Raw genomic sequence first — 13,223 nt, 5'->3', positions numbered from 1 at the left:
CTTTTTTCATTTGCTGCTGTCCCTGAGATTATTGCCCTCCTAAGACCCCTCCTCGCTCTCTCTGTGGTTAAATAGCAAAGCGAGCTGCTTCTCAGGGTTACGCATGCTGCTTTACATAGAGGGGGGTTACACAGATAATCCACCTGCAACGACTGAATAAATAAAGTAGAGGTAAAAAAGCCGAGCTGCACTTTGAAATGTACTCCAATAGGATCGATGGACCTCGAAGGGGGAGATCGTTTGACTCTATGAATAATGCCTACGAAGAAAAATTATTCAACAATGAGGTAAGATGAGAATTACAATTTTTGTTCTTTTTTTCTTTTTTACCAAAGTCTGGGGAAGGTCATGAGCAAGTTGGCACAGATATTTCACTTATGGTGTTTTTTTCTTCATTTAAAAACTTATTTAATTACACTTATTTCTAAAAAGAATTTGACTGAACGTGCATTTGCATTACACACAGAAAAGAGGCGCTCCAAATGGAGGTAAAACAATAGCAATGTATTACAATAATAGTAACGTCCATTCAACTATTTCACATCGGAATTTTAACTTAATGTTGCTTCTTTTTTTTTTTTAATAACCTTTTATTTGGAACTGCATGCTTATAAATAAGCTTGCAAAAATCCATAGTGACATTCAATGTCGATAAGGATGTTTTTTTTTTTTTTAAATAACAGATTTTATTCGCCATGAACAAACTACGCATAGCATTAAGTGAAATGACCATAATCACACTGTTTCCATGAGATTATTTACAGAAAAAAAAATGTAAGATACTATTACACACTAGGTGGTAAAATATATGTTGCTTGTTCAGATTTGAGCCCAGTTAGGGGTTAATAATAGGCTTTCCCTTTCTCTAAAAGCGATTGCTGCAAGGGATTTGGGGAAACAGAGACAAGTTCATCTTGGTTAAACCAAGACGCAGAGTTGACCCCGGGCAACCTGATCCAGTGATGTTTTCAGGGGCTCTACAGACATGCATCCACCGGAAAATACTCACCCGGGTGGTCTGTGCTACTCTTGAAAGGCAAAATATGGTAGGCGGCTAAATATTATGGGAGCGTGTACAGGAATGGAGAGAAATATTTCATTGTGACACTTTAGTTCATTTTAGTGTGTTCCAGATTAGCATTTTATTTATTTCTGTTTGTTAATAATGCTATTATATTAGATGGTACTTGAGCAGGATTATAATGAATTTCCCATGGCGTGAGCAGACGTGCGTCAACGTGAGGGTACTGTCCCAGGTTCTGAAATGGAAGTCTCGTGACGTTAATCTCTGCATGCGTGCACAGTGCACACCTTCTCTGTGTCTGTCTGAGGCATTGACATACTTAACACGTTCTTATCGGCGTGCATTTTGTGGGTAGAAGAATTGGCCCATGTGGTAATGCACATTAATAAAATGTTCCTGATTTCTATAGGGCTCGATGCTTTTAATGGGTTGTGTATTGGTACCATGACCAGTCCTTGGGCTATGGCTCATTTCTGAGGGTTGGGGATGCATTTGATTTGAGCTATTGTGAATGTAGCTAACAAAGAGGAACATGTTTTTTTGGTTATGTTTTTATTTTGCAAGCAAAATTATAACACAGATAACTAAGGCTGTGCAATTAATCAGAATTCAATTACGATTTCATGTATTATACTCCACAATTACAAAATCAGCATAATTGTAAAAAAAAAAATATATATATATATATATTTATTAATACAATTTTTTTAGTTGTTTCAATTTATACATTTGCACCTTTTATTACATTTTAAAATAACTAATTTAATAATTGTTTAATCCAAAAAGAACTTGTATAAATAGTGTTTCAAACAATTTTGTTTGTCTTAATATTATTTTTTATTTATTTAAACATTTTTTTTTTTGTACCAAAAATAAATGATTGTCCTACTGCACAGTGCATATGCTGCACTCCAACTTCAAATTTTTGCCAACATAAATAAATAAATACATAAATAAATATAAATATATATTATTATAAATTCTGTTTGGTCCAAAAGGAACTTACATAATTATAGTGTTTGTATTTTTTCATTTGTCTTAATATTTTTAAAAGTGTAAGCATTTTCTTGTTTTGTACAAAAATAAAAAGTGATCGTCCTGCTGCACAGTGCACAAGCCGCACTCCAACTTCAAGTTTTTGCCTAAATAAATAAATAAATAAATAAATAAATAAATTACATACTTATAGTGTTTCTATTTTTTTACTAAAATTGTCTTAAAAGTTTTAAATGCTGAATCATTTCATGTTTTGTACCAAAAAATAAATAATCGTTTGAAGAATCGTGATTTCAATTATTGCCAAAATAATCGTGATTATTATTATTTTTCCATAATCGAACAGCCCTACAGTTAACACAAACATTTCTTAATCATGCAAGTAACTTGTGCTCAAACAATGGTGAGACTACAACAAGAACCATGAAGTTGTGTATCGTTCGTTTATGAAGTATAGTCTCAGTATAACTATCAATAATTACTCTTTCCAGATAAACAAATCAAACTTCACGAAAATCGAAGAAAACACTGAGAAGAATACACCAGAGAAAGGCAGAGCAACAATTATCTTTTCACTCAAGAACGAAGTGGGAGGACTTGTAAAGGCGCTGAAACTCTTCCAAGTATGGACACATTTGAATCACAGTTTGAACCGGACGGTAAATTTAACAGTGATTCTTATCATCGGTGGCAGGAAAATCACGTCAACCTTGTGCACATCGAGTCCAGGAAGTCAAGAAGGCGCAACTCGGAATTTGAAATATTTGTGGACTGCGACAGCAACCACGAACAACTCAATGAAATCATCCAGCTGCTGCGGAAGCACGTGAGCGTGGTGGATATGGAACCTCCAGATAATTCCTGTCTACAGGAGGAAGGTATAGATGGTAACGGCTTTTAGGACCTGACACAATGCAGGTTGTCAATCACTTTCTAATTCAAAGTGTCTTCTCAGATATGCATAATGTACCGTGGTTCCCAAAGAAAATATCAGACTTGGACAAGTGTGCCAATCGTGTCCTGATGTATGGTTCTGATTTGGATGCTGACCATCCGGTATGGAGGACCAAATTCATCTTAATTACACTCTTACACTTTTCAATCCTTCTCATTTGTTGCATTTTACTCCTTCAGGGTTTCAAGGATAATGTCTACCGCAAAAGAAGGAAGTATTTTGCAGATCTCGCTATGGCCTACAAACAGTAAGCTTTTGTTAAGACTCATTTAGGATTTAGGTGAATGTTTTTCTTGTAACTGACGGGGGATTTCCTGTTCCCCGCAGCGGTGAGCCGATTCCTCGCATAGAGTTCACAGAGGAGGAAGTGAAGACATGGGGTGTTGTGTACAGAGAGCTCAACAAGTTGTACCCCAGCCACGCTTGTAGGGAATATTTGAAAAACCTGCCACTGCTCTCCAAATACTGTGAATGTCGAGAAGACAACATCCCCCAACTGGAAGACGTCTCTCGCTTCCTCAGGGGTGAGTTTCATTTCATCCAAGTATGCCACCATGATGATTTTGAAAGAATCAAAAATGTTTGTGTTCTCCAGAACGCAGTGGGTTTACCATCAGACCCGTGGCTGGTTACCTGTCCCCACGTGACTTCCTGGCCGGTTTGGCCTTCCGTGTTTTCCACTGCACCCAGTATGTGCGACACAGCTCTGACCCCTTATACACCCCTGAGCCGTGAGTATTACACAGCACGCAAATTTGAAGAAGAAAGCCGGCATTCATGAAAATCTGGTAATTATCCAGGGACACGTGTCACGAGCTGCTGGGCCACGTCCCCCTACTGGCAGAGCCCAGTTTTGCACAATTTTCCCAGGAGATCGGCCTGGCTTCATTGGGAGCCTCGGACGACTCTGTTCAGAAACTGGCCACAGTGAGTGATGCTGCTTAAACCTGCAATTTAGTCAGTGCTGTTCATACTATATTTTCATCATATTTTTTGTGGTCATTTTTGTTCCAGTGTTATTTTTTCACAGTGGAGTTTGGCCTATGCAAACAGGAAGGACAGCTGAGAGCGTATGGGGCTGGATTGCTATCATCCATCAGTGAGCTGAAGGTAAAAAGAGATTGTTGATAAAGGAACCCCCAAAAAGACCAAACAATTTTAATCTAGATTTTTTTTAGCCCAGCGATCAGATTCAATCACATGCCTGCCATTTCTTAAACAGATCGGTCTCTTTTGCAGCATGCACTATCTGGAAAATCGAGGATCATGCCATTTGACCCCAAAATAACTTCCAAACAAGAATGCATCATTACAACCTTTCAAGATGTTTACTTTGTGTCAGACAGCTTTGAGGAGGCCAAAGTCAAAATGAGGTAAACATGATTGACTCGCAGTTCTTCGTTCAAATTTCAGATTATGATGACATAGGAGGAAAGTTACTTGATCTTGTTTCTTTAGGGAGTTTGCCAAGACCATCAAGCGTCCCTTTACAGTACGGTACAACCCCTACACCCAAAGTGTGGATGTGCTTAAAGACACTCCCAGCATCAACAGTGTTGTGGAGGAACTCCGACATGAGCTGGACATCGTGGGCGACGCTCTGAACCGCCTCAACAAGCAGCTCGGAGTCTGAAATTTCAAAGCCCATTTGCAGTCCGTTTGTGTCGCACCCCCAAGCACTGCTTGGGACATACTGCTTAAGTATCACCTTTGTAATTACAATGAATGTGCACTAATTTTGGCAAAAAGACATCAGTGAATTACACAAACCCAAAGAACACTGTTTTCATCCATTTGGCTTCTCTGCGACCTGTGTGCTTTTGTACCTTAAAATTGCCCAAATTCGAGTCAACCCCTGTTGTTCAACCTGCTTTTGTATATCGTGTGTTATTGTTTTGTTTCATTATCCAATTAATCTTCCTCACGCCCGTGATTAAATAACATATGTACCTTTGTATTCCTATTTTGTATATATCATGCTTCTTTCTATGTAATGTTGAGGGAAATTATATTGGACACGTTATGAAAGTATTTTGGAGCTTTATGCTGACAGATCTATTCCATGCAGCCCTTAATAGTCCTACATTTTAAAAAGTATATATAAAGCCCGCCTGAAATAAATATTTATTTAAAAAAAAATGTTTTAAATACAAATTAACAGACACAACAAATGGTGTATCGAGTATGCATACAAATATTTAAAAACATATATTTATTATGTCAAAATGTGTGTATGACTTCTTTGACTGGGTAAAAATTATAACGTTTATACTGTTATATGTATGTATATGGATGTAGTAATTTGCTGGAATTAATTAAAATATTGTTTGAATCACCTTTTGAAATTCCAGCTCAAGTGCAGGATTGGCAACAATTAAAAATAAAAACACATTTACAAACCACTTCTTGCGTTGGAAGTACGGCACAGCAAACGTTTTTTGTTTGTTTCTATTTTATTTTTACTGAACAGCAACACACTTGCATAAACGACCATTTACGACAGTGTCGGGAATCATCCCAACGCAGTCATTTACGGCCCATGGCAACTTGCTCGCAGCAGGAGTTTTGTTTACTCGCATGGGTAAGTTAACACCATATTAAATGTATATATTTGGAGTTAGTTGTGTTTTTATTAAGTTCCCGAATATGTCATGTGCGTTGATACCTTCAACGATTATCTTTTTCTATTGCCATCTTAAAATTCGTTGAAAAGGTTTCAGCTTCAACGCTACGTAATTTACGCGGCGAGCAAACAAAATTCAAGAAATATGTGGACACAGTCAAACTGTTTTAAGAGAAAGCTCCTGCCTGACACAGTAAATGATAAATATGTCTATCAGGGTGCCAACAGTTACGGGCAACATGGACTGGGACATGAGGAAGACCAGGCAGTCCCCCGGCTCTCGAACAAAGTTGCTCTGCATAGAAGGACAGTCCAGGCTGTTTGCGGTGGCGGGGCGCACTCAGTGGTTGTCACTGGTACGTACACATTGGAGCAGCAGAGAAACAAATAAAACAACATATTTAATATGTAAATTAACATTATGCCGAATGTAGTTGTAATAAGAAGGTGCCGGTTTCCGGGGGTGGGGGGGGCTCGCGGGGGGCCGGGTTCGCGGGGGGGTTGGCGGTCGTCGGGGGGGGGGGGGCTTGTTTGGGGGGGTGGGGGTATGGGTGGGTCGGGGGTTGGGTGTTGGGGGTCGGGGTGTGTTCGGGGGTTTGGGGGCCGGGGGTGGTGGGGCCTGGTTCGTGGTGGGTGGCGGGTTTGGGTGGGGTGCGGGGGGGTCGTGGGGGGGGTGGGGGCCCGCTGGGCCTCGTTCTGCGGCCTTGGGCTCGGGGGTGTGGGCCGGGGCTGGGGCGGGGGTGTTCCGGGCGTCTGGGTCGGCTCGCCGACCGGTGTCCGCTCGGGTGGCTTGGGGGTGGCTTTGGTGCTGCCGCGGCCTGGGGGTTTCGGGGGGGGGGGGGGGCGGTGCTCGCTTTGCTGGACCGCGGTTGACGGCTTTCTTTCTTTGGTGGTGGTCCTTATGCATGCCAGATCCGTCGCACCAGCATCTACTGAAACTCAACAGAAGTTGCCTCTCCCTCCCACAGCCCCTTGAATCAGTGGGTGCTGGTGTCTGTGGATCTCACTTTGCTTTATCTATCCTTCCCTCCTTCCTCTTTTTAGTTTTTCCTCTGGTCACTTGAGATCTCAATTTATTGGAAGTTTGAGGCTTCTGGGGTTGGCATAAGACTCTGGTTTTGTAACCACGCAGGAGGGGTTTTGTTGGTGCTGGATTTCACTTTGATGGATTGGATGTACTGGCTTCTATGGATCTCACTCTGCCTTATCGATCCTTCCCTCCTTCCTCTCTTTAGTTTTTCCTCTGGTCTCTTGAGATCTCGCTAAATTTGCTGGAATTTAGAGGCTTCCGGGGTTGGCGTAAGACTTTGATTTTGTAATCATGGGGAAGGCAGGAAGTGTTTGGTCGGTGCTGGATTTCACTTTGATTTATCTTTCTTTTCTCTTTATTTTTTTTCTGACCTTTTCTCTGGTCTCCTGACCATTTAAACTTCACGACTCTGGCAAGATTCTGAAGTACCTGGTTAAGGCGAAGGGTAATGGGATATTTATAAGGCTTTAGGTGAATTAATGAGTATAAATTTATACGTATTTGCACACGCACGCACGCAAACGCACACACGCAAACGCACGCACACACAAAAAGAGAGAAGAAAAAAAAAAAAAAGGTGCCCTGCACTTGTTTCCCTTCAACGAGCTGGTTCCATCAATAACATAATTAATAATAATAATAATAATAATAATAATAATCTTATTACCGTTAGAACATTGACAGGACTGCAGTGTACTTTATTTATGTGTACTATATATGTGTTCATAATGGATCAGTTTCTCAATGAGTGTATGTCAGTGAAAGAGTTTTTAGGGTGCATATAAAAAATAAAAATAAAAAAACTACTGTAAACAGAGTTTCACCATTATGTGCTTTTGTACAGACGATGGAGAGGCGTTTGTGTGTGGGCAAAATCACAGAGGCCAGCTTGGACTCGGCCACACTGCCAGCTGCTCAACACTTCAGCGCTGCTCAACACTTCAGCGCTGCTCAGGCTTGAATCAGAGAGTCACAAATGTTGCCTGTGGCTGGGATTTTACTCTTCTTCTGACTGGTGATTAATGACAGCATTTTGCTTAGACACATTGCAGTCTATTTAACTCATTTCCTTGATATGTGGTGTTCTACTTTGGTTAAAAAGGCTACACAAAGAGGATAGGATGATTTTGTTTTCTCCGACCTGGGAATGTGTGGATTGCTGACACGTGTAAATCATTAAAAAAAAAAAAAAACGTATTTACTTATACATTAGGAAAGCAAGAATTGTGTTCAGTTGTAGAAGGTTTGATCCTTTATTGACAGATAAATTTTTGGTTTTGTACACATATGTAAATATTTATTTATTTCAGTGTTTGCACAATGGAAAATAAAACAAAGTATGAATTTCCCACATTAGGATGATAAAGCATGACTGTTTCGAGTTAAGCTATAAACAAGGCAATCATTCCAGTAGATTACTAAACTAATCTTATTTCACACAGATTGTGGTAATCTATTAGCGTGTGGCTCCAATGTGTTTGGACAGCTGGGTATTGGTCAGATGACTTCACATTCAGCAGAGCTGGTGCTCATTGAGGTGAGCACATCATTGATTCAGCCATTATGTGTGTTGTTGTTTTTTTAAAAGTGGAATTAAAAAACAGTGGTCAGTGATCTTGTGCATGCCACAATAACTTGACTTGCCGCAATATTATTTTGTTGCTTATTGTTAGGGTCTGAAGGAGCATGTGGTGAATGTAGCAGCAGGCCTCCGGCACGCTCTTGCAGTCACAGGTATACACTATGAAGGGATCACTGTGTTTCCTGTCAGCAAGAAATCCATCTTCTGTTCTGCTCCCAGACTCCGGCTGCGTCTACCAGTGGGGGACAGGACTTTGCAGCCTTGCCAAGAGAGCACTGAGTCCAGACCCTGTTCCATCACACCTCAACTCCAGGGTTCCATCTCTGGTACCAGGTGAGAAAAGCAAAAGGAGATGTATGATAACTAGCTTGATGTTTGTTGCGGTGACGGTATTGTTTTGGTCATGTTGTAGGTCTGGATCAGAAAATGCCTCGCGTTGTCACTGCGGGCTCAGCACATTGCGTGTGCCTTACAGGTATTGCTTGTAGGATTGCTGCACCACACACACAAAAGTGTATTTCAAGGGAATGCTGTTTACCTTATTAAGAATGAAACTCTCATCTCAAGACACCGCTGTAGCTTCTCAGATCCCATCTGTACATTGGTGAAATAGTTCACTCAGGCCTTCAAAGTACATTAATGTGTATGGCTGTCAAGAGACCATAATTTAAAAACATATGCTGCATGTTTATGTAAGGGCATTTCAAATATTTTTTCTGCCCGCAAGGCCTCCTGGTTTTCACTTATGAACTGTCATGCACAACATAACCATCTTCTCCTGAGTTTGTCCTGTAATTAGTGGATCAGTGGTTCCTGATTACCGCGCTGCCTCTGCCAAATGAAGACTAATGTTGCCACCATCTCTACTTGCAGGGAATGGAGATTTATTTCTGTGGGGAAGCAACAAGCACGGCCAGCTGACTGCCACCGAGCCATTCTTGTCCACTCCCGGTCCACTCAAACGCTCACTACTGAATGGAGAGAAAGTTGTACAAGTATGGAGTGGGTGGACTCACATTATTGCCCAAACAGGTGCACTGCAGTAAAATTGTCATGTTTTTTGAGGCTCACACCTGCCGTAATTAAAGAGAGTCATACATTGCAGAGACAGGGAGAGTGTTCACTTGGGGCAGAGGGAATTATGGACAACTGGGTCGACCTCTAACGAATGCCCCAAATCCTGAGCACCAATCAGCGGAGAGTGGCAGGCAGGCTTTCCTGCCTGCCGAGGTGAATGTCCTCTATGGAGCAACGCAGGTAAGACTTATTATAGTAATATAAAACAATACAAGTAATGGGCAGCACAGTGACCTTGTGCAGGGGTCAGCATCCTAGAAAAAGAGCCATTTTAGGCCAAATAAATAACCAAAAATTTGCCTGGAGCCACAAAGCATTTGAAGATTGTGATAAAGGAAACAGCGTGTTAGTGTTAGTCTAATGTACTGAAGGCCCAAGAGCTAATTAAAGCTGCAAAAATACGCAGCATGCGATATTGCAATAGAGATTCTTTTTCTTTCTTTTTTTTCCCATCTGTAATTTTTCATACATTTTTTTTCTTTTTAGACTTTTCTGCCTTTCTGTCAAATTTCTGACATTCATGGCAATTTTATGAACATATGATAATTGCCATATGCCTCTCTTCTTCCCTTTTTGGACATTTTATGGCTATTTCTTTGAAATCTTTGCTATCAATTTTCCTGACATTTTTTTGCAATTTTATGGACATTTTATAGTCATTTTTGGGATTTCTTCTTTTGTTTTTGGACACTTTATTATTATTATCATTATTATTATTATTATTTTGCATTTAATGGCTACGTTTTGAACGTTTTCTGCCTTATTCAATTCATTGCCATTTTGGTAATTCCAAAGCCAGTTTATGGTAATTTTCTGCTTTTCCTCTTTCTTTTGAGAATTAGTCCCTCTTTTCTGTCAACTTACAAATTTGGAGTCTCACATTTTTTTAAAAAAAATATTAAATTTTTCATTTAAAATATAATCCATTACTTAAATTAAAAATATTTTATCTAAAAAATAAAAACATGTAAATTTTAATTTATCCTAATTTTTTTAAGAGATTCACAGGGAGCCACAATAGAAAGACGAAAGATTTTCACCAGCCTGGTGTTTATCTTGTAGTACTTGAGTAGTCCAGCAGGAGGCATCCTACACCCACAAATGGAAGACAAGGAGGCTGAAAGTTGTTTAGTATGGGATGCGTCATAGTTCACCTAGTGAGAATGAGAGACTTTGATGAAATACATCATTATATGGGCAATAAATAGCATGCACACGTTTCCATTATCATCCACAAGAGAGAGAACCATTAATATCTTGCACAGTCAGTGGTTTCCTTTCCCTTATGGGGCCATTGTATGGCACTGTGGCAGTTAACCTGTATTCCAAATGGTTGCTGTATGACAGGGGAGGGCTGCCAATAAAGTAGATGTCAAGGTTGGCCAAGGGAGAACTCGCGATCGTTCTTATCCAGCGTGTCGTGGATCATCGATGCAGCAGCGTCAGCATATGTCGTTGTGCCGTCACCTTTCGTGCGTAAAGCGAAAGGTGAAGATGGATTTGCTGAGTCGACAATGAATCTCCTCGTCCGCTGGGGCTCTGCGTGACGTGCGTACACACCCACAGAGTCAATGTTTAGTTAGCTGTCACATTTTTATGAGGCATATGAGCATAGCAAATAATAGCCCGTTGTTGGGTTTACCTGCCACTCTTCTATGCTGAAGCTGACACAGATAATAAGCAGAGAGAGCCCTATTAGTCAAGATGTTGATTGCAAGCGGAGAAAGCTATAGCCATGTATAGTAGCACTTAGAGACCTCTGTGCTTCCACTCAAGTGGAGATTTATACCGTACATTTGCTGGTAGGTGTCACTTCCAATTTCTGTCGTCGTTACGAACAGTGAAAAGCCTCCAGAATAAAAAGTTATTGCCTATAAATCAGCAATGTGAGGACATACTCGTTCTTAACATGAACTCCCCTGGCTACACAGGAATTTTGTGTTATAATAAGACTGCTGCTCATTTTCCTGTCCCTTTTTAAAGATTAATTCGCCATTAACAGAGGTTGCTGCTGTTTTTCTTTAATGCAATCTAAAACTGTTTCTGTAAAACTTACTATTGTCTTGGCCTGCTGTGTATGGTGGCTCAGCAGTCTTTGGCAATGACGTCCTTTGTGAAAGTTCAGTGTCAGCCTCCAGCATGCATTTTAATGTCTTGTCGTCTTCCCTGCAGATTGCATGTGGATCTGAGCATAACCTTGCCATTGTAGGTGAGTACTGTACATTAATGTGAGTGTTTATGGTGTCTGAGATGATGTCATATTAGGAAGATCCAGGGGGAAAAGCCAGAAAAAGCCACACAACTGTAAACAATGCTAAAGTGATTGTGTCATATTATTACAACTGTCTGTAACAAGAAAGAGAAGACATAAATAAGTCACTTTGTTTTACCAAAGATTTACTGGGGGAGTTGTGCAATAAGTTAGAGATTACACATCCTTGTGAGACATTTATCCTTCTGTTGGCTTCCGAAGATTTCTGAGGTCAGTTCATCATTCTGTGGCCTTTTCCAGAAGGAGGTAATTACACGTCGCTAGGATGGAGATCACTGACAGATGCAATTATGAGAGCAGGCCTGTAAATGAGCTGAATTAGTCACACACGGATTTTCAGGTGACTTTTTCCTGTTGGAGGATTTAGAGAGGGGTATGACTTTGAGACACACAAGAGCAAATCTTCTTGTGCTTCCTCATCATTAATACAAAGATTTGCGCCTTTTTCCTTCCCCGCCTTACAGCCGCCAACTTGCATGATGAAGAATTTTTAGAAGTCAAATTTTTCTCACATTAAATTTTGAACACTGACCCAGTTGTTACATCAGAGCGAGTATAAATACATCTGAGGAAGAAACACGTGCAGAATGTTCCTTCAAAGCACATGCAGGTATTTTTAAAAAGCTGTGTTGTATGCTATTCAGACAGGCTGTCAAAACACACCATCAGTATCGGTTTGCGCAAAGCTCTAGAGCAGGGATGGGCTAACGTTTGTGCTCAAGGTCCACATTTGACTTTTTAAACAGCCCAGTGGGCCAGGTTATTCATAAATGATAATATATCGTTTACATAAAATTAGATATTTTGGTTCTACCATGGCCACTTTTGGACTATAGAAACCTATTAAAAAAATTTTTTTTTTGATTACTTATTAACTGAACCATAAAATTCCGGCTACATTTTTTGACTCCTAGATTCAACACTTCAGGTTGTGCTTGTTTGTTTTTACCAGGTTACATAATGGATACATTTTTGGTCAAGGAGACTGTTTCATATATGATCGGAGTTTCTGAAAGAGGTGATGAATGTCTTATTTATGGATGGGCGATTATCTGTTTTGTGCCAATACCGGTCTTTTTTTTTTAAGGTATCGGTTACTCGTGGAGTCTGCCTATGCCAGCCATCAATACTTGAGGGGGAAAAAAAACGCAATTTGGCATTGAGTAAATACTCCTCATCAGTAGTTGGCGCTATACTGCAGCAGCTTAATACATCGACAAATTATCAGCTGCGTCAAACAGAAAGACCTTTGTATTTTTTGCCGTTGTGATTAATGAAATGTTATATATCAAACGTGTGAGCGGTATCGGTACTCTCTATGGGTGAGTACTCAAAGAGTGAATACTCGTAATGGTATGGAAGCAAATGAATAGCGTGAATTAGCTTTTAAGCAGTAAACATTGTTCTGGGCCCACAAGCTCTACTTTGCCAACTCCTGCTCCAGACTGAGAATGCAGAAGAGAGATTTGGAGCGCTCCCCTCGTTTCTTCCATCCGTCTCAAGCATGGCGACGGCAGGAGCAATGAAATAACAAAACAGGATTGGAAGGAGAGACCTGAGTGCTGCTATTTCTGGTGCTCAAGTAGGTCAGGCGGAAACCAACCAAGAGCACTGCATGCATGCTGCTTATGATATCTGTTGCCGCTGCTGCCACTCCACATTTA

General features: G+C 40.4%; 2 protein-coding genes across 3 annotated transcripts in view; both read left to right on the top strand.

The window, feature by feature from the left end:
* Positions 1-139: 139 nt before the first annotated feature.
* Positions 140-5,407, top strand: tph1a (tryptophan hydroxylase 1 (tryptophan 5-monooxygenase) a). Of its 2 annotated transcripts, none has more exons than XM_077516666.1 (11): positions 140-287; positions 2,512-2,643; positions 2,715-2,898; positions 2,976-3,076; positions 3,155-3,222; positions 3,303-3,499; positions 3,571-3,706; positions 3,776-3,902; positions 3,990-4,085; positions 4,215-4,348; positions 4,434-5,407. In XM_077516666.1, exons 1-11 carry the CDS (start codon positions 198-200, stop codon positions 4,606-4,608), a joined length of 1,440 nt encoding a protein of 479 aa, XP_077372792.1. In that variant the 5' UTR covers positions 140-197; the 3' UTR covers positions 4,609-5,407. The 2 variants fall into 2 exon arrangements, with proteins under 2 accessions (XP_077372792.1, XP_077372793.1); XM_077516667.1 differs by lacking the exon at positions 140-287 and adding an exon at positions 314-1,046.
* Positions 5,254-13,223, top strand: part of sergef (secretion regulating guanine nucleotide exchange factor) — a 10,197-nt gene continuing 2,227 nt past the window's right edge. The window contains exons 1-10 of the mRNA XM_077516665.1: positions 5,254-5,556; positions 5,816-5,954; positions 7,473-7,643; positions 8,071-8,165; positions 8,302-8,362; positions 8,430-8,543; positions 8,623-8,685; positions 9,084-9,242; positions 9,316-9,467; positions 11,460-11,496. Coding sequence (XP_077372791.1) covers positions 5,254-5,556; positions 5,816-5,954; positions 7,473-7,643; positions 8,071-8,165; positions 8,302-8,362; positions 8,430-8,543; positions 8,623-8,685; positions 9,084-9,242; positions 9,316-9,467; positions 11,460-11,496 — 1,294 coding nt within the window. The remainder of the gene's footprint in view (positions 5,557-5,815; positions 5,955-7,472; positions 7,644-8,070; positions 8,166-8,301; positions 8,363-8,429; positions 8,544-8,622; positions 8,686-9,083; positions 9,243-9,315; positions 9,468-11,459; positions 11,497-13,223) is intronic.

This window comes from Festucalex cinctus, chromosome 3 (assembly GCF_051991245.1).
Source record: "Festucalex cinctus isolate MCC-2025b chromosome 3, RoL_Fcin_1.0, whole genome shotgun sequence".
NCBI lineage: Eukaryota > Metazoa > Chordata > Actinopteri > Syngnathiformes > Syngnathidae > Festucalex > Festucalex cinctus.
This window is presented reverse-complemented; position numbering and strand designations above follow the sequence as displayed.